The sequence below is a fragment of the Anopheles arabiensis genome, chromosome 3 (assembly GCF_016920715.1).
Source record: "Anopheles arabiensis isolate DONGOLA chromosome 3, AaraD3, whole genome shotgun sequence".
In the NCBI taxonomy this organism is placed as follows: Eukaryota; Metazoa; Arthropoda; class Insecta; order Diptera; family Culicidae; genus Anopheles; species Anopheles arabiensis.
In genome coordinates this window covers 6,909,026-6,930,428 of record NC_053518.1, presented here as the reverse complement: position 1 = coordinate 6,930,428, position 21,403 = coordinate 6,909,026, and the positions used below count along the sequence as shown (strand labels likewise).

The 21,403-nt window shown below is 49.0% G+C and overlaps 9 protein-coding genes and 1 non-coding gene across 10 annotated transcripts; 7 read left to right on the top strand and 3 right to left on the bottom strand.

Moving 5' to 3' along the window:
• Positions 1–302: 302 nt before the first annotated feature.
• LOC120904661 (probable cytochrome P450 6a14) lies at positions 303–2,199 on the bottom strand. Its single transcript, XM_040314843.1, has 2 exons — positions 908–2,199; positions 303–829 (listed from the first exon to the last, which is right to left on the bottom strand). Exons 1-2 carry the CDS (start codon positions 1,989–1,991, stop codon positions 414–416), a joined length of 1,500 nt encoding a protein of 499 aa, XP_040170777.1. The 5' UTR covers positions 1,992–2,199; the 3' UTR covers positions 303–413.
• Positions 2,200–2,859: 660 nt separating this feature from the next.
• On the top strand, positions 2,860–2,932 carry Trnak-cuu. Its single transcript has one exon. It is a non-coding gene; the product is annotated as a tRNA-Lys (tRNA).
• Positions 2,933–3,822: 890 nt separating this feature from the next.
• LOC120904658 (probable cytochrome P450 6a14) lies at positions 3,823–5,534 on the top strand. The gene is made up of 2 exons (XM_040314840.1): positions 3,823–4,959; positions 5,022–5,534. Exons 1-2 carry the CDS (start codon positions 3,873–3,875, stop codon positions 5,438–5,440), a joined length of 1,506 nt encoding a protein of 501 aa, XP_040170774.1. The 5' UTR covers positions 3,823–3,872; the 3' UTR covers positions 5,441–5,534.
• Positions 5,535–6,282: 748 nt separating this feature from the next.
• LOC120904660 (cytochrome P450 6A1-like) lies at positions 6,283–8,101 on the top strand. Its single transcript, XM_040314842.1, has 2 exons — positions 6,283–7,437; positions 7,501–8,101. The coding sequence occupies exons 1-2, from the start codon at positions 6,351–6,353 to the stop codon at positions 7,917–7,919; spliced, it is 1,506 nt and encodes a 501-aa protein (XP_040170776.1). The 5' UTR covers positions 6,283–6,350; the 3' UTR covers positions 7,920–8,101.
• A 633-nt stretch (positions 8,102–8,734) lies between these two features.
• On the bottom strand, positions 8,735–10,837 carry LOC120904655 (probable cytochrome P450 6a14). Its single transcript, XM_040314835.1, has 2 exons — positions 9,344–10,837; positions 8,735–9,267 (listed from the first exon to the last, which is right to left on the bottom strand). Exons 1-2 carry the CDS (start codon positions 10,488–10,490, stop codon positions 8,837–8,839), a joined length of 1,578 nt encoding a protein of 525 aa, XP_040170769.1. The 5' UTR covers positions 10,491–10,837; the 3' UTR covers positions 8,735–8,836.
• Positions 10,838–10,909: 72 nt separating this feature from the next.
• LOC120904654 (cytochrome P450 6a8-like) lies at positions 10,910–12,688 on the top strand. Its single transcript, XM_040314834.1, has 2 exons — positions 10,910–12,100; positions 12,177–12,688. The coding sequence occupies exons 1-2, from the start codon at positions 10,948–10,950 to the stop codon at positions 12,593–12,595; spliced, it is 1,572 nt and encodes a 523-aa protein (XP_040170768.1). The 5' UTR covers positions 10,910–10,947; the 3' UTR covers positions 12,596–12,688.
• Positions 12,689–12,795: 107 nt separating this feature from the next.
• On the top strand, positions 12,796–15,221 carry LOC120904656 (probable cytochrome P450 6a18). The gene is made up of 2 exons (XM_040314837.1): positions 12,796–14,411; positions 14,477–15,221. The coding sequence occupies exons 1-2, from the start codon at positions 13,295–13,297 to the stop codon at positions 14,917–14,919; spliced, it is 1,560 nt and encodes a 519-aa protein (XP_040170771.1). The 5' UTR covers positions 12,796–13,294; the 3' UTR covers positions 14,920–15,221.
• Positions 15,222–15,873: 652 nt separating this feature from the next.
• LOC120904659 (cytochrome P450 6A1-like) lies at positions 15,874–17,823 on the top strand. The gene is made up of 2 exons (XM_040314841.1): positions 15,874–17,260; positions 17,335–17,823. The coding sequence occupies exons 1-2, from the start codon at positions 16,177–16,179 to the stop codon at positions 17,754–17,756; spliced, it is 1,506 nt and encodes a 501-aa protein (XP_040170775.1). The 5' UTR covers positions 15,874–16,176; the 3' UTR covers positions 17,757–17,823.
• Positions 17,824–17,916: 93 nt separating this feature from the next.
• LOC120904662 (probable cytochrome P450 6a14) lies at positions 17,917–19,617 on the top strand. The gene is made up of 2 exons (XM_040314845.1): positions 17,917–19,099; positions 19,160–19,617. The coding sequence occupies exons 1-2, from the start codon at positions 18,034–18,036 to the stop codon at positions 19,591–19,593; spliced, it is 1,500 nt and encodes a 499-aa protein (XP_040170779.1). The 5' UTR covers positions 17,917–18,033; the 3' UTR covers positions 19,594–19,617.
• LOC120904663 (cytochrome P450 6A1-like) lies at positions 19,555–21,398 on the bottom strand. Its single transcript, XM_040314846.1, has 2 exons — positions 20,150–21,398; positions 19,555–20,082 (listed from the first exon to the last, which is right to left on the bottom strand). Exons 1-2 carry the CDS (start codon positions 21,228–21,230, stop codon positions 19,667–19,669), a joined length of 1,497 nt encoding a protein of 498 aa, XP_040170780.1. The 5' UTR covers positions 21,231–21,398; the 3' UTR covers positions 19,555–19,666.
• Positions 21,399–21,403: the final 5 nt, after the last annotated feature.

Here is a 21,403-nt window from a genome sequence, read left to right as displayed (position 1 = left end):
AATACGAGTTTGTTGATGCTCAGTCTGAGCTGTTGTTTGCACGGAGATTTACGGAGAACAATGCAGCTGGGAGAGAAACATGCTGGACTAGAGCGTTGGTACTACTCATCGTGACAGTGCAGTTCGGCGAGAAGCTGGAGGAAGATTGCAACCGCAGTGAGTGCAATATCGAGAGCGTTAGATAGCAGTAATAGAATGGTATTTACAACCATTTTTGTAGATAACAACACAATTTTATAACCCACATATTGATAAAGGAGGAAATAAGAGATAATAAAGAGATAAAATGCTGATTGGTAAAATTAGAGTATAAAAATTTATTTAAAAACTGTATTTATTGATTAGTCTCACATATAATACCATTTAATTCGTAAACTATACAGATCTTAACAACTAAGTGACTAGAACACGCTCTAAATCTTATCCACCTTCAACCACAGCCCACCCTTCGGTGCCATAATGAAACTCTCCTTCGAGAGTTCCATCGGGATGACGGTTTTCGAGCTCGGCGCAAACCGGAACCCATCCAGCAGATACGCCAGCCCAATACGGGCCTGCATCATACCGAATCGCAGCCCAACACATATCCTCGGACCCTCTCCGAACGGTGTCCAAGCGTACGGATGACGCTTTGCCTCCTGCTCCGGACTGAAACGCTCCGGATCGAACTGTTCCGGGTTGGGGAACACTTCCGGATCGTGATGGATGGCATGCACTGGGATCATGACGGCTGTACCGGCCTCCAGGACGGATTTCGTACCGGGGACGTGGTAGTCTTTCGAAGCCACACGGAAATGTACCGGGACTGGTGGATATTTGCGCAGTGATTCTGTAAAACAATCCGGGTAAACAAAGTTAGACCAGAACAAACATCAAGTGATAAAGAAGAGTGAGTATCAAAACGTACCATTAAGAATTTGATCAAGATACTTCATCTTCACGACCGCATCGTACGACATCTCTCCGTTGTGCTTTTGCAGGATTTCTCTCACGCACTCACGACCTTTCTCCTGTACCTCTGGATTCAGCGCCAGCTCGTACAGCGTCCAGGTGAGGAGAGTCGACGAAGTCTCAAACCCAGCCAGGAAAAACACAAACGCCTGTGCAGCGATCTCGTTGAACGTTAGCGAATCATCATCCGACTTCTCTCCGTCTTTGCTCATCATTTTGATCAGCAGATCGACAAAGTCATTTCGCTGCACGTTGTTCTTCACGCGATAGTTGATCGTGTCCCGTACCGCGTTCATGAAAAAGTCCGACACATCCTTGTCGGTTTGTGTCATGCGCAGCATCTTTGCCAACTCGGGCATTCCATTCATCATCATCGTCTTGAACGTACCGGGCGAGATCTCAAAGATCTTGCGGCCCATCGCACGGAACTCCGCGTCCGGATTGCGCATACTGTTACACTCAATGCCGAACGCACACATCCCGATCACGTCCGTCGTGAACCGTGCCAGCAGATCCTTCAGCTCGAACTCGTTTTCACGCAGCACCGTTTCCTCCATAAAGTCCTTAAACTGTTTGCCGGCAGTCACGATCGTGGGGAACATCATCTTCATCTTGCCGGACGTGAACGTGGGCGAGAGTTTGTTGCGCAGCGAGCGCCACTTCTGACCCTCCAGATTGAACAGATGCGCCGACAGTGGATCGTCCCGCTCATTGTAGAACGTTCCGCGATCGTGGAAGTACTGGAAATCTTTTACAAACACACACTTCAGCAGCTCCAGATCGGTGATCAGTGCCACCGGCTTCACGAACTGATACATGCCCGCGAACGGATGCTTGCCCTTGTTGTCATCGTAGATCCTCTTAAACGGCACGGTAATGTGTTCCTTCGTGCCGATCGAGCCAAAGTTCCCGAACAGCAGCTCACCCTTCGGACCGGGCACACCACGATCCTGCCAGTAGGAGCGCTTCCGATCGAGATAGTAGTACAAGCCGGCGGCCAGTGCCGCCACCAGAAATGTGAAATCCAACAAGCTAAACATTTTTTGGAACGCGAGGAGCACCACGTTCGATTGATTTGACTGTCCACCGACAACTGATGGTGCAGGTCACCCAAACCGGTTCTCTTTATAGGGCGAATTAGAAGCCAAAACAACAAGTCTTCTCTTTTTGCACATTCGTCCAAATCTTATCGCACCTTTTTTGCGCCAACGCCACGCCAATTCCGTGTGTGTCAGGATGAGTTGACTGTTTCATTCACGGTGCGCTACGACGCTGATAGTTCGCTGCGTGTGTACTCAATAAAGTAAGCATGATCCCACCGTGAAGAGCCCCGCGTGGTGTATTCCCGGGGGGTGCTATGAGTCGTTTGCACAAAATATAAAAAAAGATAAGATTAAGAAGAAGGTGCAAGTGAACGGTGGGAACGGGGTGCGAAACGATGACATAGGCATAAATCTTGAAGTGTATCAAATTGAGCTTGTGGTGTTGAGGCGGGTTAGAGAAGGGTGTGCGTAGATCAAACATAGGAATGTGGTGAGTAATATGTAAACATGCGCGAAGAGTTAAAAAGCTTATGTTTTGGGGGTGTGAGTGTATTGATAGGGACAATGACTTTGAGGCAAAAATTGATAAAGGAATACATAGCGAATAAATGCAGTAAATAATAGATGATTAAGTAACTACATACATTGATTAAGTAACTGCTATTCTCTATAATTCAAATCTGTAGGTAATAATAAACACTGTAACTGATTTTTTCTTATCTCAAGCATCGGCTTCAATCTACCTTTAGACGCCCTTGCCTTCTTGCGGCTGCGCAGTGATGCGTCGCAAAACGTGTGCGCATGAAGATCTCTCATGCTGTCTGTTACCTAACGTGCTGTGAAACGAGCGGCTCAGTTATCAACAGCCCGGCTAGCTCAGTCGGTAGAGCATGAGACTCTTAATCTCAGGGTCGTGGGTTCGAGCCCCACGTTGGGCGCTGTGAAGTACTTTTTTTGAAGACAACACAGCTTTGTATAATTTGGTTTGTAACGGATCGGATGGACAATCGAGGCCCGTATCACACACTACTGGGTCAGCTAAGGATGTATGAAATAAGGTGAAATGTAAATAATTCCATTTACTATTCTTACTTACTTACTTAACCAGCGCTATAATCGCTTTAGGGTCTTGGCCTGCCTCAGGAGTGTCCGAAACCGCTCACGATCTCGCACCTTCGTCTGCCAGTCCGTTATCCCGGCCTTAATGACGGAGGCGCCACGCCATCTTGCCACCTTAATTTGGGCCTACCACGCCTCCTCTGTCTTTTTGGACAGCTTAAAAAGACTTTACGAGCTGGGTCGTCCGTTTCCATGCGTACAACATGGTCAGCCCACCAGAGCACGGCGAGCTTGATCCGCTGCACGACAGTGAGGTCGCTGTACATTTACTATTCTATCACGACTAAAAACCTGCGAAGATGATTTAATTACAGAGAAGGCTCACTAACAATTGCATCAAATCCGTATCAAGTTAGTTGAATAAATGATATCCATCGAATGATTCCAGTTTGAATTTCTTTTCATCATCTTGTACGACTCATCCTGTACATAGATAGCAATCTGTCTGCCCACAAAAATATCGACGATACCTGAACCGATAGTACCGTAGAACACCCCATTTACGACTGTCGACTACTTCCATTTTTAACCATCGCAGATTAGATAGCCGAGATGAGTCGTAGTCGCGCTTAAACCGTCTGGAAATGTGCGAGAAAAAAGACACACTCACCTGAATGGTGATAATAACCACCCTGAACCGGCGTATAATTGCTCACCAAACATTACCGAGTCACGCTGGCGAAGCAAAAGTATCATGGAGAAAAGCATCCGAAACAAACTTCAGTTGCTTTGAAGCGTTCACCGGAACAGCATCCGAAAATGTGGATTCATTTGCTTGTGATAACACTGCTGGCTGCAGTCTACTGGGTCAGGCAGCGGTTTGCCTACTGGGAAAAGCGAGGAGTGCCATATGTGCCGCCAACCTTTCCTCAAGGAAATTTGGCCGGTGTTGGTAAAAAGAAGCACATGTCTGAGATTTTGCAGAGCTGTTACAAGCAGCTGAAAAGTTCCGGCCGTCCATACGGTGGCATTCACTTCTTCATCAATCCCGTTGCGCTGCTGATTGATCCCGATCTCATCAAAACGGTGCTGGTGAAAGATTTCCCGTACTTCCACGATCGTAACCTGTACCACAACGATCGGGATGATCCTCTTTCACGTCATTTGGTGGCGATGGAGGGATCAAAGTGGAAAAACCTACGAGCAAAGCTTACACCGACCTTCACCTCCGGTAAGATGAAGCTGATGTTCTCCACTGTGACGGCTGTAGCGGAAGAGTTCGACCGTTGTATGTCGGATGAAGTGAAGATCAACCCAGTGGTTGAGATGAAGGATCTACTAGCACGCTTCACCACGGACGTGATTGGATCGGTTGCGTTCGGACTAGAGTGCAACAGTTTGAAAGATCCGGACGCAAAGTTCCGTGTTATGGGTCGTAAAGTGTTCCAAGCGTCTCCGTACCGTGCGCTCAAAATCTTTTTAGCCGCCCAGTTCCCGGAGATAGCGCGAGCGCTTCACGTGAAGCTAACACAGCCGGACGTATCGGACTTTTTCATGGGCGTGGTGAAAGATACGATCGATTTCCGGCGGAACAATAATGTGCAGCGAAATGACTTTATGACACTGCTCATGAAGGTCATGAAGGAGCAGGTCGAGAACGGTGAAGCTGGCGGGGATCCGAAAGATCAGCTCACGATGGATGACATTGCAGCGCAAGCGTTTGTGTTCTTTTTGGCTGGGTTTGAAACTTCCTCCACTGCGATGTCGTTCTGTTTGTACGAGCTGGCCCTTAACCAGGAGCTGCAGGACAAGGCACGACAGAACATCGCAGAAGTGTTGAAGAACTATGACACTATCAGCTACGAAGCGGTGCACGAGATGAAGTACATTGAGATGTGTATTAATGGTAAGATTGACTCAAATTATTCTAAGACACTTTTTCATCGTCAAATTTTCTTTTTTTTATAGAATCTTTGCGAAAGTATCCTCCAGCGACCACTCTTACCCGTCGAGTCGAGAAGGACTACCGAGTAGCGGGTACCGATCAGGTGTTAGAGAAAGGAATTATGGTCGCTGTACCGGTGTACGCACTGCATCACGACCCGGAACACTTTCCCAATCCAGAACAATTTGATCCGGAGCGTTTTACAGCGAAACAGTCGGAAAAACGTCATCCATTCGCATTTCTACCCTTCGGCGAAGGCCCACGTATATGTATTGGGTTGCGGTTCGGTATGATGCAAGCTCGGATAGGATTGGTTTATCTGTTGAAGCACTTCCGCTTTACGCTAGCGAATGATAGGATGAGCGTACCGTTGAAGATTTCTTCCGCAAGTCCTATTCTTACGATCGATGGTGGACTTTGGTTAAATGTGGAGCGATTGTAAAGAATCTTCCACATATCAAAGATGTTCTGCTGCAAATTTTATACAAAAGTATAATTTCAATGTTTTAAATAAAGGTTTGTGTTTTAAAGTAGTACGAGAAATCAGTTTCCTCAACATCCCGCTCACAACTGTGTTTAAAGAGATGATGTAAATACAGATCCGATCTACTGTACATAGGAAAAAAAACCACTACATACCATAATGATATTGATGATGTATTGTTTTTTCCCCTCATATTCTACCTCCACTTCTTCCTACAATCATCCAAACAAAACATCATTTGTATTCGCAGTGTTGGCGTAAATGGGATTGTGTAGGTGTGTAATGCATCAATTTATAGTGCAGCAGTCCAGAGTCAATTTACAGTGCTGCGTAATAAGGTCTCACAATCTTCGATAAAATCACAATACTAATGTCATACTAGAAATATATATATACGCTTATTATAATTTAAAATGGAACATGGAATTCAAGGTTCTACATAATCAGGAACAGAACGATATTTTCTAGACTCATCAGAATTTTAGCTACATAATCTAGTAGATTTCAGAGCGGTATTTCGGTCATATCCGTGTATCCCAGATATCGGACTACCCCTCTACGGACAAACACACTGCATTCGCAATGTGATCTTCTACGTGCTCCAGTCTACCTCACAGTGGACTGCTACTACTGTGATTAACTATCACAGATTAGATAGCCCAGATGCAGCGGCGTCGGGCGCCGGTAGTGCTGTAAATGCAAAAATACACACACTAGCATGCCAATATAATAGGCACCTTTTGTACAGACGCGTTTAATTGCTCAATAAACATTACCGAGTCGCGCTGGCGAGGCAAAACCATCGTAGCTTAGATGTTGTAAGCATACGCCAGTTTTACTACAGAATTCAACGGAGCAGCATCACAAAATGTGGATAAGTTTACTCGTCTTAACACTGCTGGCTGCAGTCTACTGGATCAGGCAGCGACTTGCCTACTGGGAAAAGCGAGGTGTCCCGTACGTGCCGCCATCCTTTCCACATGGAAACCTGGGTGGTTTTGGCAAGAAGCTACACATGTCGGCAATTCTACAAAACTGTTACAAGCAGCTGAAAAGTTCCGGTCAACCATTCGGAGGAATTCACTTCTTCATCAATCCCGTTGCGCTGCTGATCGATCCTGATCTTATCAAAACGGTACTGGTGAAAGATTTCTCATACTTCCATGATCGTAACCTGTACTACAACGAACGAGATGATCCTCTTTCACATCATCTGGTCGCGATGGAGGGAACCAGATGGAAAAATCTTCGAGCAAAGCTTACACCGACCTTCACCTCCGGTAAGATGAAGCTGATGTTCTCCACTGTGACAGCTGTTGCGGAAGAGTTCGACCGGTGTATGATGAACGAAATCAAAACCAGCCCTGTGGTTGAGATGAAGGATCTGCTTGCACGCTTTACCACCGATATTATTGGATCGGTTGCATTTGGGCTTGAGTGCAACAGTCTGAAAAATCCAGAAGCAAAGTTTCGTGCAATGGGACGCAAGGTGTTCCAATTGTCTCCGTACCGTGCGCTCAAGATCTTCCTTTCCGCTCAATTCCCAAAGATTGCACGAACACTCCGAGTCAAGCTTACGCAACCGGACGTGGCGGAGTTTTTCATGGGCGCAGTGAAAGATACAGTTGAGTTTCGGCAAACCAACAATGTGCAAAGGAATGATTTTATGATGCTGCTTATGAAGATGTTGAAAGAGCAAATGGAGCAAGACGGGACTGCTGGAGATCTGAAAGATCGCATTACGATCGAGGATGTTGCAGCGCAAGCGTTTGTGTTCTTCCTGGCAGGATTTGAGACCTCTTCAACAGCGATGTCGTTCTGTCTGTACGAGTTGGCGCTTAACCAGGAGCTGCAGGATAAGGCACGTCAGAATATTACGGATGTGATGAAGCAACATAGCTCCATTACCTACGAGGCAGTACACGAGATGAAGTACATTGAGATGTGTATCAATGGTAAGTCTTTCGTGTGAAACTATTCCTTTTCAACGGTAACGGAGTGCGTTCCTTCCATTCTAGAATCGATGCGAAAGTATCCACCGATCACAACCCTTACCCGCCGGGTCGAGAAGGATTATCGAGTGCCCGATACTGATAAGGTCCTGCAGGAAGGCATCATGGCAGCAATTCCGGTGTACGCACTGCATCACGACCCGGAACACTTTCCCAATCCGGAGCAGTTCGATCCGGACCGGTTCACAGCGGAACAGGAAGCCAAACGTCATCCGTTCGTTTATCTACCGTTTGGTGAAGGGCCACGTATATGTATTGGGCTTCGGTTTGGTATGATGCAAGCTCGGATCGGATTGGTATATCTGTTGAAGCATTTCCGTTTCACGCTAGCGAAAGATAGGGTGAGTGTACCGTTGAAGATTACACCCTCGAGTACGATCTTAACGATTGATGGGGGACTTTGGTTGAATGTAGAGCAACTGTGAGTCAATGGTTTGGTACATAAAGGTCGCTCCATCAGTAGTAATGATTGAAACAAACAATTTTCCATTGGTCATCCAACATTAGGTACATACATTTTGGCGAAATTATGAAATAAACGATATTTTAAAAGAATACAAAAAAATCTTTTATCCTACATATGCTCTCACGAATAATGACAAAAAAATAAAGAAAAGAAAAAAAGCATTATTAAACTATTAAACGCATGAAAATCAATTTTCGTAGAAGGTTGTACACCCCTGACATGACTTGTTTTACCCCCCGCATTTCATTCTTGATTTAAAAAGCAAGCCATAACAATCGTCAGTGATGACGATGACGTAATTGCTTCCCCTGCAATTCCAGTGCCCCTCCTTACTGACATTTGTTTACGTTGTACATGCTTCAATGTGTTTGTGATGCAGTTGTTTGCCGCTAATCGACCGGTTGTTGTTCTACAGTGCCAGACAAAAAAATGTTCTCACAATCATAGATGGATTTGCAATCTTTGCTTTCTCGCTTTTTAGATTGTCCTTTTAAGGATAATGTGCCATTGAGGGAAACCAGAGATAAGGAAAAAAATGCTATTATCATAAACAATGAATGTTAATCAATCCACAATTCCTTAAAAGGTCTTGCTTGAGATTAAGCTTATTTTCAAAGCTGATTGGAACCTCTTACCGGTTGTATCCGGACTTTACACCCAAGGAGTGATAAGCGTTACCTTTTAAGGAACTCCCTTTATCATCAGAGAGTATGAAACACACTTGACACTTGACACTTCGTTGCGTATTGAACTTCTCATTATTTCACAAGGAAGTATGCTTTTGTAAATATTATATTTTATTGTGTTCCATTCCGCTCGATAAATACATCAATAATTTGGTTAAAATACATCGCTTCCCAAACATTCACAAGTCCATCAACCTTGCTTCGATTCCAGCTTGTTCACCTTCAACCATAAGCCTTCCCTCGGACCCAGTATGAAACTGTTCGTAATGAACTTCATCGGGATGGAAGTTTTTTCGTACGGCGCAAAGCTAAAACCCTGCAGCAAATAGGCCAACCCGATCCGTGCCTGCATCATCCCGAACCGCAACCCGATGCAAACCCGCGGCCCCTCACCGAACGGTGTCCAGGCAAAGGGATGACGTTTCGCTTCCTCCTCCGCACTGAACCGTTCCGGATCGAACTTTTCCGGCTCGGGAAACAGACTCGCATCCCGCTGAATGGAAAAGATCGGTATAAACAGCATCGTGCCGGCCTCGATGACTGAGTCCGTGTCAGGCACGCGGTAGTCCTGTGCCGTCATACGGAAATGCATCGGAACTGGAGGATACTTGCGTAGGGATTCTGGAGTAGGAAATAAAACATAAATAACAAACCAGTTAGAAACGAATGAAAGGGCTACAATTTCATGCGTAAATACCTTTCAAAATTTGATCCAAATACTTCATGTCGTGGATAGCGTCGTACGTCATCTCCCCATTATGCTTGGCGAGCACTTCCTGCACACACTGGCGTCCCTTTTCCTGCACCTCGGGGTTCAGCGCTAGCTCGTACAGCGTCCACGTTAGCAGTGTGGAAGACGTTTCAAACCCAGCAAAGAAGAACACAAACGCTTGTGCCGCCACCTCGTTGAAGGTAAGCGCTTCCTCCGGGTTCTCTGTGTCCCGCAGCATCCGTATCATCAGATCCATAAAGTCATTCCGCTGTATGCCATTCTTAACCCGATAGTCAATCGTATCGCGGACCACCTTCAGAAAGAACGCCGACACTTCCTTATCGATAAACCGTATGCCCAACAGCCGGGACAGTTTCGGTGAGAATTGAACCATCATGTTTACAAACTGCGACGGTTGCCGTTCCATAAACAGTTTCCCCATCGCCCGGAACTCCGCATCCGGATCACGCATACTGTTACACTCGATCCCGAACGCGCACGTCCCAATCACATCGGTCGTGAAGCGGGCCATCACATCTTTCAGCTCCATCTCACCGTGCTTCTGAACGTTTTCCTCCATAAAGTCTCGCAGCTGCTGGCCCGCAGCCACCACCGTCGGGAACATCATCTTCATCTTCCCGGACGTGAACGTGGGTGTCATCTTGTTGCGAAGATTGCGCCATTTTTGACCCTCCAAATTGAACAGATGGGCGGTCAGTGGGTCGTGCTTTTCGTTGTAGTACGTGCCGCGATCGTGGAAGTACTGGAAATCCTTCACGAAGATCGCCTTGATCAGCTCCAGATCCAGCGGCAGTACGACCGGTGTCGTCAGCAGGTACACGCCCATGAACGGGTGTTTCCCTTTGTAAAGGGCGTAGTACCGTTCCACCTCCTCGGTGAAGTGTATCTTCGTGCCGGCATCTTTAAAGCTGCCGAAGAAGAATGTCGGCTTCGGGTGCGGTATGCCACGCTCCTTCCAGTAGGATTGTTTGCGCACGATAAAGTACACTGCTCCACCGAGTAGTGCCAGAAGCGCTACGAGAACTTCTATGGTTGGGAACCACATTTTTAACCACTTTCGCGTATGCCGTCCGTGGCTAGACTGATCGCAAATATGCCGAGAGTTGCGCATTAGTTCATCAATTTAATTCTCCGCAGCATTGGTGTGTTGGTGTGTTCTAACGATGATGATGGGAAATAATATGTATGTGTAATGTCCAAAACCGATACAGACGCGCCGTAGAATCGCATCTGGCCGGGCAGATAAGATATGGTGGACGCACTTCACACTGTTGACAGTACGGCTCAAAAAAAAGGCAACAGTGATCTTTTTTAAAATCCAAGTCTCTCTCATTTTGCACTTTTTAGTCTCTCCACAACGAGATTCTCTCCCACTGAACGATTCTAGCCGGTTTATACCACGCAAATGTGCAACGACGCTATCACTAAAGGTCATCCATACGATCCACTCAAACCACATCCCACGATCAGTGCTCATACCTCTCACTTAGTTTGCCCTGCACCGAGAGAATGAAGCGATGCAGTTTGAGCAAAAGAACTCACCAAACGCAAGTGGGTTGCAGTTTGCAATGTATCACTCGCTGCAAATGCACTTCAGTTCCCGTTCACACTTCAACCCATTCGCAAGTATGTTTCTGCAGTTGGTTGGCGTTGTACTAGCCATTGTGCTGTCGTTATTTGCGTGGATCCACCGTCGTTACCACTTTTGGAAGGATCGTTCCGTCGCCTACATCAAGCCCCGCTTTCCGTTCGGTAACTTCGCAACGCTCGGCAAGGTCGAGCACATTGCACCGATCACCCAGCGGCACTACGATCACTTCAAGCGCCAGAACGTCCCGTACGGTGGTGTGTTTATGCTAACCTCGCCGCTGCTCTACATCTTCGACACGAAGCTGATCAAGCAGCTGCTGGTGAAAGACTTCCATCACTTCCCGAACCGTGGCGTTTACTTCAACGAGCGCGATGATCCACTGTCCGCCCACATGTTCGCGATCGAGGGTCAGAAGTGGCGTACGCTACGGGCAAAACTATCACCCACGTTCACTTCGGGCCGTATTAAGATGACCCTTCCGCTTATTACGCAAGTTTGTGAACGGTTCTGTGAGCATCTGAACCAGTCACTGCAGTCCTCTGATGAGGTTGAAGTGCATGATCTTCTCTCCCGCTACACGATCGATGTGATAGGGGCGTGTGCGTTCGGGATCGAGTGTAACAGCTTCCGGGATCCGGACAATGAGTTCCGCCGGTACGGTAAGATCGCGTTCGACAAGCTGCGCCATTCACCGCTGGTCGTGTACCTCATGAAGGCGTTCAGGGCGCACGCGAACGCCTTGGGCATGAAGCAGCTGCACGATGACGTTTCTGGGTTCTTCATGCGCGTGGTCAAGGACACGGTCGAGTATCGCGAGCGCGAGCAGATTGTACGGAACGACTTTATGGATCTGTTGCTGAAGTTGAAAAACACTGGGCGACTTGAGGCTGACGGGGAAGAGATTGGAAGGCTAACGTTCGAGGAGATTGCTGCACAGGCGTTCATTTTCTTCACCGCTGGGTATGACACTTCATCAACCGCCATGTCCTACACACTGTACGAGCTGGCGCTGAATCCTGAGGTGCAAGAACGGGCCCGAGAGTGTGTGAAGCAGACGCTCCAGAAGTACGATGGGAAGCTTTCCTACGAAGCTGTATCCGAGATGAGCTATCTCGAGCAGTGTATCAGTGGTGCGTGAAATTCTTCTTGTTGGTGAAGTGAAAAACAACTCTTCAGCTGTTTGTTATTGTGTGCTCCTCTTTCCAGAGACACTGCGCAAACATCCACCGGTGGCGATACTGGAGCGTAACGCCGATAAGGACTACCGATTGCCGGACAGTGGGCTGCTGCTGCGCCGTGGTCAGAAGATTATGATACCGATCTACGCGATGCATCACGATCCGGCACACTTTCCCGAGCCGGAGCAGTACCGGCCGGAGCGTTTCTCGCCCGACGAGGTGGCAAGGCGTGATCCCTACTGCTATCTACCGTTTGGAGAAGGGCCACGTGTTTGCATTGGGATGCGATTCGGCTCGATACAGGCCAAGTTGGGGTTGGCCAGTTTGTTGGATCGGTTCCGGTTTAGTGCGTGCGACCGGACTCAGATACCGGTACAGTACTCGAGGACCAACTTCATTCTTGGCCCGGCGAACGGTGTTTGGTTGCGGGTGGAGGTGCTTGCGTGATGGGCTTTATTGCTTTCTTTTAAAGGAGAATTGAGAAAGGAATAAAGAAATAAAACAACGCATGAAGAATGAGGCAGAACACAGAAACCTTAAGATCATTCATTCTTTCTAGATTGTCACCTGATTTCTTAAAGATCACCCCTTGCTTGAAGCACAAAATTGAGGTTTTCTCTCTTCGATTAAACCGTCTCTTTTATTTCGTTATCTTCAATCCCACACATGCCAATCACTCAAATTCACCTACTCACAATAGGATTAAATGAGTCCAACACAAAGCACAGCCCATTCAAAACAAGCTCCAAGCCAATACAAACGATCGACGCGAATATTAAATCATAGCAAGCCGCTGGCAAAAGAGAGAGAGCCATAAAGAAAGAGAGAACCCCCGAGAGAAGCATAAATTATTCAAACCACATCGTGCACTTCCACATTACAGCAAGGCGCGCCTCGTTTCGTTCTAAAGTCACGTCACATCCGTGTCGCGCGTGTTACGCCTAAACGGTAAGAGCGTCCGTAAGTGGAGTCGTCGCGCAAAAAACAGGTCTCGCTGGTTGCCATTTCTAGCGGCTTGTTGGCTCTCCCAGCCAGACAGACAGCGCAATTGTTCTCTCCAAACTCTGATTGTACGCGAGATAGGCCATCGCAAACGAGGAGGCCATCGTGTCGCGATAATGCCTCACCGACAGCAGTGCACCGCCAATGGAGCTCGTGGTAACATCGGTCGTCAGTTTGGGCGTGCTGCTTGCGACGCTCTGTCTGTGCGTGTACCTGCTCGTGGTGCGTAAGTATTCCTACTGGCGATCGTACCATGTACCGTACGTCGAGCCGGAGCTGCCGTACGGCAACTTCAAGGAGATGGGCAAATCGATCCATCCGGCTCACCTCAGCCAAAGGTTTTACGAGCAGTACAAAGCAGTGCCTGGAAGTCCCGGTTTTGTGGGGCTGTACATCTTTCTCAATCCGGTGCTGCTCGTTACGGATCTGAAGCTAGCGAAGCGCATTCTGATCGAAGACTTCCATCACTTCCCCGACCGGGGTGTGTACTTCAACGAGAAGGATGATCCTCTGTCGGCGCATCTCTTCGCGATCGAGGGGCAACGGTGGAAGGACCTGAGAGCGAAGATCACACCCACCTTCACAAGTGGGCGTATGAAGGCGGCATTCCCACTAGTGCTCGGCATTGCCGAGCAGTTCTGTGGCTTTCTGCGCGAACAGTACGCGTCGGACGATGTGGTGGAGGTACGCGATCTTATGGCACGCTTCACGACGGACGTGATCGGTTCGTACGCGTTCGGGCTGGAGCTGAACAGCTTCCGGGATCCGCAGAACGAGTTCCGGCGCATCGGGCGCAAACACTTCGACACACCGCGCAACCATCCGCTCAAAGTGTTTATCATGAAAACGTTCCGCGGGCTGGCGAACCGGCTCGGGCTGAAACTGCTGCACGACGATGTGGCCGCCTTCTTCCAGAGCGTGATCCGCGAGACGATCCACCATCGGGAGGGGCACGGTGTGCGGCGGAACGATTTTCTCGACCTGCTGATAAGACTGAAGAACACGGGCTCGCTGGAGGGCTCGCACGAGATAGTGGGCCGGCTTTCGGGTGACGAAATTGCGGCACAAGCGTTCATCTTCTTTACCGCCGGCTTCGAGACGTCGTCCAGTGCGATGACCTACACGCTGTACGAGCTGGCGCTAAATCAGGAAGCTCAGCGGAAGGCCCGGGAGTGTGTGCTCGAGGCGCTCGCGAAGCATGACGGAGTTGTGTCGTACGAATCGTCCAAAAATATGCTATATTTAGATCAGTGCATCTATGGTAAGAACAGATCAGATCAGATTCATGATCTTTTCGAGGTTTTAAAAGGTGTTTTATTTCTACAGAAACTCTTCGCAAGTACCCGCCGGTGGCAATATTGGAGCGAATCGTCACAAAACCATACCGCATTCCGGACACCAGCGTAACACTTCACCCGGGGATGAAGATCATGATTCCGGCGTACGCGATTCACCACGATCCGGACATCTATCCCGAGCCGGCCACGTACGACCCGGATCGGTTCACACCGGAACGGATGGCACGGCGTGATCCCTGTGCCTATCTGCCGTTCGGGGAGGGTCCCCGGATATGCATTGGGCTGCGGTTTGGCATGATGCAGGCACGGATCGGGCTGGCACTGCTGCTGAAACACTTCCAAGTGCTGCCCTGTAAGGAGACGGACGTGCCCTTAACCTACTCCCCGAGGGCGTTCGTGCTGACACCGGTTAATGGCGTGCGGTTGCGGTTGGTTAAGTACGATGCGCACGGTGCAACGGAAGGAAATTAATGGAAATGATGTTGAAGGGAAGTCAGTTGGGAGGTAAAGTTGAGAAATGTTAAAAACAATGATGAAATTCCTTGTGTGAAACGTGTAGCCAGATATCCAATATTTCATATAGATTAGTAAACATATAAAAATAATAAAATGTCAAAAATATTAGGAACAAACGAATTTTCGGTATTTTGTAGAATAACATTATGCACATGTTTGTATGGCTTGCTACCGATTTATGCTAACATTTATGCACATGTTTGTATGGCTTGATGTAGAACTTCAAATGATGATATTTACACTGTTTCTTAGCACTATATTTTATGTTTTCCTTTCTGCTCTAAAATTCTCCACAGAAGTATCGCTTACCTGTGAAATTACTAAAGATTAAAAAAAAATAGAATTCATTTAATAAATGGACTTTTCCTATTATTTTCAGCCCAAAGGCCATTCTTCTCATTATTTTGTAGCCTGATTAAGTGTTTTTTTTTATTTAGATAAGCCCTAATTGTGGTGGCTTATGTTAACATGACAAGGAAAAAAGATACATTTGCTCTACATGTAACAGACTTGCTGCATACAGGACTTGAACCCATGACGGGCGTGTGGTTAAGTCGCGCGAGCTTGTGCCTTTACCAGGGGCCGGCAAATATTTATTATCATAAATTTACACATAATTTCAAATGAAGCCTTAATTGGTGTAAAGAACTATTTACCAGCATTAACTAGCCCATGAAATTTGAATTAAAAAACATTTAAAAAAAAACATATTTAAAATATACACCTTGTGATGGATGTGAGGCACCCTGTACGAGAACGTCCTTGACCGACCGTGTGAATAACAGTACCACCACCACACCACTACTACTGCCTGCTCAACCGTGTAGCATCAAAACAAAACACGCTTGCTACCAGTGTGTGAGTGTCTGTACGTAAGCAAAGGGCCGGCTGTGCGCTTGTGTGAGTGTAGTTCGCTCTCGTTCTACCACCGTAAACACTACGCACACCAGCTGACGAGAGTAGAGCAGATACAGGGGGAAAAAATCAGAACAGTCGCATCTCGAACAGTCTCGCGCGCGGGTGAAGCGTCAATGTAAACCGTGGTGTATAGAAAAAAAAACAAGCGAACACAACGCACAACACACAAAGGAAAAGGGATAAAGGGAAAAGATAAGTGTAATTTACGGGCTGCATAATTGACTCATGTGACATCTTGCAGCAACTCTTGACGTGATTACGCAGCAGCATCCATCTCAACCAGTCCAGTGCAAGATGCTGCTCTATCTGCTGCTGTTGGCCGTCACGGCCGCGATCTGGTACGTCCGCCGGAAGTACACGTTCTGGGCGGACCGGGGCGTACCGTACGTGAAGCCACGGTTCCCGTTCGGCAACATCCAGGGCATCGGCCGGCGGATGCATTCCTCCCAGCTGATGACAAAGTTTTACAACGAAATGAAGCCATCCGGCCGTCCGTTCGGTGGCATCTACTTCTTCACCAATCCGGTCGCGCTGGCCCTTGAGCTGGACTTTGTGAAGAATGTGCTGGTGCGTGACTTTGCCCACTTTCACGATCGGGGCGTGTACTACAACGAGAAGGACGATCCGATTTCGGGCCATCTGTTCAACATCGAGGGCACGAAGTGGACCAACTTGAGGAAGAAGCTTATACCGACCTTCTCGTCCGGCAAGATGAAGATGATGTGTCCCACGATCGTGTCCGTTGGGGGACAGTTTCGGGAATGCTTGGAGCGCTGCATCGCGCACAGTGACGGTGAGGTGGAGATGAAGGAGCTGCTGGCCCGCTTCACGACGGACGTGATCGGGACGTGCGCGTTCGGGATCGAGTGTAACAGCTTGAACGACCCGAATGCGGAGTTTCTGCGCATGGGAAGGAAGGTGTTCGAGGTGCCGCGGGGTCGCATATTGAAGTTTTTCTTCATGGCCACGTTTAAGGACTTTTCGCGAAGGATACACATCAAGGGAACGGCGGAGGACGTTTCGCAGTTCTTCTTTAAGGTGGTGCGGGAAACGATCGAGTACCGGGAGCAGAACAACATCGTGCGAAATGATTTCATGAACCTGTTGATGCAGCTGAAGAACAGTGGCCAGCTGGACGGGTCCGGGGAGGAGGTCGGAAAGCTCAGCCTGAACGAGATCGTGGCGCAGGCGTTCGTGTTTTTCCTCGGCGGGTTTGAGACGTCCTCCACGACGATGTCGTACTGCTTGTACGAGCTGGCGCTGAATGAGGCGATACAGCAGCGGGCAAGGGAGTGTGTGGTGGAAGCGGTCAAAAAGCACGGCGGACTGACGTACGAAGCACTCATGGACATGCCGTACATCGATCAGTGCATTAATGGTAAGGTTAAAACAGCTTAATAAGCTTCACAAAACACTCACTAAAAAGGGGAATCTTTTCTCTTCCTTCCTTAGAATCACTTCGCAAGTACCCCCCGGGGGCGAATCTTATCCGGCAGGTTAGCCAAGACTATCGCGTCCCCGGCACGGACGTTACCTTCCCGAAGGGTATGAACGTTATGATCCCGGTGTATGCGATCCATCACGATGCGGACAACTATCCCGACCCGGAACGGTACGATCCGGACCGGTTTGCGCCGGAAGCGTGCGAATCGCGCAAACCGTACAGCTTCATACCGTTCGGGGAGGGGCCACGGATTTGTATAGCGGCCCGGTTCGGGATGCTGGAGGCACGGGTCGGACTGGCGGTGCTGCTGATGCACTTTAGCTTCGCGCGCTGCTCGAAAACCAATGTGCCGTTGGTGATTTCTTCCCGCCATGCGGTGCTAACGCCCGAGGGTGGACTGTGGCTGAAGGTGGAGAAGCTGAAAGAGTGAGTGGTGTTTGTTGTATGCATTTTAATCGAATAAACTTGAATCTTTTTTATGTTATTCTAAAAAGACATGCGTAACAAGATGTAATACAGATGTTAATCAGGCGAGCGCTGGCCTTGATCTCGAGCAATGCTGCTGTAGTTGCATAGTTTGCGTAGAACTGTGTTAAGGTTGTGAAACAAGGTTGCACAGATATGGCCGGGCACGATCACGATCACGATTTGCGTGCCATTCTCAGTCAGTCATTCAACCGAACCGGATCATTCGCTCTCGCACCAACATGTTAATCGTCGCGTGGCTTCTCTCCGCTGTGTTATCCCTCTGTTTCGTTCTGTGTGTCATCCACATCCGAAAAAAATACTCCTTCTGGTCCGAACGGGGTGTACCGTTCGTCCCGGCACGCTTTCCACTCGGTAACATCCAGCACGCGTCCCACCTGATGCTGGACCTCTACCGAGAATTAAAAGGAAAGCACCCGTTCGGTGGAATCTTCCAATTTACCGAACCCGTCGCCATGATCACCGATCCGGAAATGATCCGAAACGTGCTGGTGCGTGACTTTCGCCACTTTTACGACCGCGGGGGCTACATCAACCGGCAGCACGATCCACTGTCCGGCCACATGCTGAACAGTGGCAGTGAACGGTGGAGCGTTTTGCGTCACGCATCGAGTCCAATCTTTTCCACCGGTCGCTTGCGAGCGTTCCTGCCCGAAATGGTACAAATGATCGATCAGTTTCAGGCGTACCTGGACGCTAAGTTGGCCGCGGAAGGTGAAATGATAGAGCTGAAGGGGGTGCTGGAACGCCACAACACGGACATTGCGATGCGGTTTCTGCTCGGCCGCGAAGGGAACAATCTGCTCGCACCGGAAGGTGGTCTGCATGAGGCAGTTATGCGTGGAGGGTTCCTACTGCCCAGTGTGTGGAAGCTGTTCCTAATGACGTCATACCGTTCTGTGGCGAGAAAGTTGCGTCTGAAGGTGTGCTCACGGGAGCTAACGGAAACGGTGGAGCGCGTTGCAGCAGAAGCCATCAACAGCAAGCTGCACGAGCACCGGCCTGAAGCAAGCAGAAGAGTGGATCTAATTGATCAGCTTCTTAAAGCGCCCGGCTTTGATGGGAAAAGCTCCCTAACGCTGTCGGAAATAGCCGCACAAGTGTTTCTGTTTGTCGCTGCTTACGAAACGAATGCTGTAACCACCTTCTACTGCTTGCACGAGCTGGCTCAACGTCCCGAGTTGCAGCAGCGTGCAAGGGCGTGCGTTTGTGAGGCGCTGGAGAAGCATGGAGGCATCACGTACGAAGCAATTGCCCAGATGTCCTACCTCGATCAGTGTATCAATGGTGAGCGTTTGCAATTTCGTTTAAAAATTATTCAACATTAACTACTCTCTTTCTTTGCAGAAACGCTCCGCAAGCACCCACTGGCGATTAATCTGATCCGTGTCGTTACGGAGGACTATCCCGTGCCCGACTCGACTGGCATCGTGCTACCAAAAGGGCTGAACATCATCGTACCGGTGTACGCCATCCATTACGATCCGCAGCACTACCCCGAACCGGAACGTTTCGATCCGGATCGCTTCACGCCGGAAGGTTGCAGGCAGCGCGCACCCTACACCTTTCTTCCCTTTGGCGCGGGTCCTAAAATTTGCATTGGTTATCGGCAGGGCAAGCTACAGCTGCGCACCATGTTGGCAGTTCTGTTGAGCAGCTACGAGTTCGCTACGTGTGCCAAATCCACACCAGGGGCGCTATCGAACGCACACACCGTAATTAAGCCGCAGGGCGATCTATGGTTGAAGGTGAAAAAGCTCAACCGAGTGGTTGCCGCTTAAGCGCGTTTTATTTCCATTGGTTAAACGGTTAGACCGCTTTCCGCTGAGGTAGTCTGTAGGTAGAGGAACATTTTTATGCGATACGTTCAACGTTCAGCCACACTTGCCCCTCCGGTCCGTGCGTCAAATTGATCGGATCGATGCGCAACGGACGGGCCGCGTCCGACGGGTCAATGGTGAAGTGGTAGTTGCGCAACAGCATCGCCAGTCCGAGCCGTGTCTGCAGCAGCCCGAAGCGCATCCCGATACATATCCGTGGCCCCTCGCCGAAGGGTAAATAGCTAAAGTTGTTCTTGAAATCGTTCTTTACCGCAAAACGTTCCGGCTTGAAATCGTACGGATCGGGAAAGTAGTCTGGGTCGTAGTGGAAGGCTAGGTTGGGCAGGATCACACCAACACCTTCCGGGAGGATGGCACCGTTAGGGAGTTGGTAGGGTTGGGTGGTGATTCGGTGCAGCGTTGCGACCGGTGGATACAGACGGAGCGTTTCTACAACCAGTAAAACGGGAAAATAATGTAAAATAAGCTCATTTCTGTTCAAAAGTAAACGTCATACCATTCACAATCCACCCGAGGTACTCCATCTCCATGACCGCATCGTACGACAGTTTGTTATCATGTTTCGCCAACACATCTCGAACACATTCCCGTCCCTCTAGCTGCACTTCCGGATGTTTGGCGAGCAAATGCAGCACAAAGGTCAGCGTGGTGGCGGACGTTTCAAACCCGGCAAAGAAAAACACAAACGCCTGCGCGGCGACCTCCTCAAACTTGAGCGGATCTTCCTCAGCCGCGCCGTCCTGTTTCATCATGTCGATCAGCAGCTGCATAAAATCGTCCCTCCGCTCACTGTGCTCCTCCCTGTAGCGGATTGTGTCGCGCACCACGTTCATGAAGAAGTCCGAAACGTCTTCATCGTTGAACCGTATGCCGAGTGCTCTCGCCTGCTTGCGGAACATCATGGCGAAGAACACTTTGAGGGCTTTTAATTTAGGTAGGTTTATCATCCGCTTGCCCATCACACGGAACTGTGAGTTGGGGTTTTCCAGACTATTACAATCGATCCCGAACGCACACGAACCGATCACGTCGGTCAGGAAGCATGCCATCAGCTGTCGGACGTCGATCCGCTTCACTTGCTGGCATTTTTCCGCCAGATGCTGGTCCAACCGGTTACCCACGTCCACTATCGTGTGGAACATGGCCTTCAGCTTGCCCGAGGTAAAGGTTGGCGCAAGCTTCGATCTTAGCTTTCTCCATCGATTGCCCTCCAGGAAGAACAGGTTCGCCGACAGTGGGTCCACCTCCTCGTTGCTGTACACACCCCGATCGACGAAGTAGTTAAAATCCTTCACCAGCACCGTCCGGGCAAACTCGGGCGATAGGACGAGCAGTACCGGATCGCGGAAGAAGTAAATGCCAACATAATCCCCCTTCGATTTCAGCCTCTTGTACAGCTTCTCGATGATGTACGCAAAGTGGATGGTTGGCTTGAGGGTGTCGGGCACATTGCCGGCCGGAAACGATGGCTCCAGGAACGGCACCTGCCGCTCGGCCCAGAACCGGTACCGCTGCTTGAAGTGCAGGTAAATCCACAGCCAGCCGAGGCTGACCACGAGCAGGAACTGTACGAACATGACTGAAGCGGGTCGAAAACGGTTTCACAGACAATACTGATTTCTGGGCGTGTAAGGGTGCGTCTCAGGTACAATGAACCATTAAAAATCGATTGTTTCACATTTTTATCACAGATAATCACGCCCGATTGATTGTAATTTGCCCCGGGGACGGCTAATGCGAGAAAGATAAA

Bases quoted from the DNA above. Each gene is read 5' to 3' on its own strand.
- LOC120904656 (XM_040314837.1), top strand. From the start codon at position 13,295: ATGGAGCTCGTGGTAACATCGGTCGTCAGTTTGGGCGTGCTGCTTGCG. The intron at 14,412-14,476 runs GTAAGAACAGAT...TTATTTCTACAG, and splicing joins TTTAGATCAGTGCATCTATG to AAACTCTTCGCAAGTACCCG.
- LOC120904655 (XM_040314835.1), bottom strand. From the start codon at position 10,490: ATGCGCAACTCTCGGCATATTTGCGATCAGTCTAGCCACGGACGGCAT. The intron at 9,268-9,343 runs GTATTTACGCAT...TTCCTACTCCAG, and splicing joins TTTGGATCAAATTTTGAAAG to AATCCCTACGCAAGTATCCT.
- LOC120904654 (XM_040314834.1), top strand. From the start codon at position 10,948: ATGTATCACTCGCTGCAAATGCACTTCAGTTCCCGTTCACACTTCAAC. The intron at 12,101-12,176 runs GTGCGTGAAATT...TCCTCTTTCCAG, and splicing joins TCTCGAGCAGTGTATCAGTG to AGACACTGCGCAAACATCCA.
- LOC120904661 (XM_040314843.1), bottom strand. From the start codon at position 1,991: ATGTTTAGCTTGTTGGATTTCACATTTCTGGTGGCGGCACTGGCCGCC. The intron at 830-907 runs GTACGTTTTGAT...ATTGTTTTACAG, and splicing joins TCTTGATCAAATTCTTAATG to AATCACTGCGCAAATATCCA.
- LOC120904663 (XM_040314846.1), bottom strand. From the start codon at position 21,230: ATGTTCGTACAGTTCCTGCTCGTGGTCAGCCTCGGCTGGCTGTGGATT. The intron at 20,083-20,149 runs GTATGACGTTTA...TACTGGTTGTAG, and splicing joins CCTCGGGTGGATTGTGAATG to AAACGCTCCGTCTGTATCCA.
- LOC120904660 (XM_040314842.1), top strand. From the start codon at position 6,351: ATGTGGATAAGTTTACTCGTCTTAACACTGCTGGCTGCAGTCTACTGG. The intron at 7,438-7,500 runs GTAAGTCTTTCG...CTTCCATTCTAG, and splicing joins CATTGAGATGTGTATCAATG to AATCGATGCGAAAGTATCCA.
- LOC120904659 (XM_040314841.1), top strand. From the start codon at position 16,177: ATGCTGCTCTATCTGCTGCTGTTGGCCGTCACGGCCGCGATCTGGTAC. The intron at 17,261-17,334 runs GTAAGGTTAAAA...TTCCTTCCTTAG, and splicing joins CATCGATCAGTGCATTAATG to AATCACTTCGCAAGTACCCC.
- LOC120904662 (XM_040314845.1), top strand. From the start codon at position 18,034: ATGTTAATCGTCGCGTGGCTTCTCTCCGCTGTGTTATCCCTCTGTTTC. The intron at 19,100-19,159 runs GTGAGCGTTTGC...CTTTCTTTGCAG, and splicing joins CCTCGATCAGTGTATCAATG to AAACGCTCCGCAAGCACCCA.
- LOC120904658 (XM_040314840.1), top strand. From the start codon at position 3,873: ATGTGGATTCATTTGCTTGTGATAACACTGCTGGCTGCAGTCTACTGG. The intron at 4,960-5,021 runs GTAAGATTGACT...TTTTTTTTATAG, and splicing joins CATTGAGATGTGTATTAATG to AATCTTTGCGAAAGTATCCT.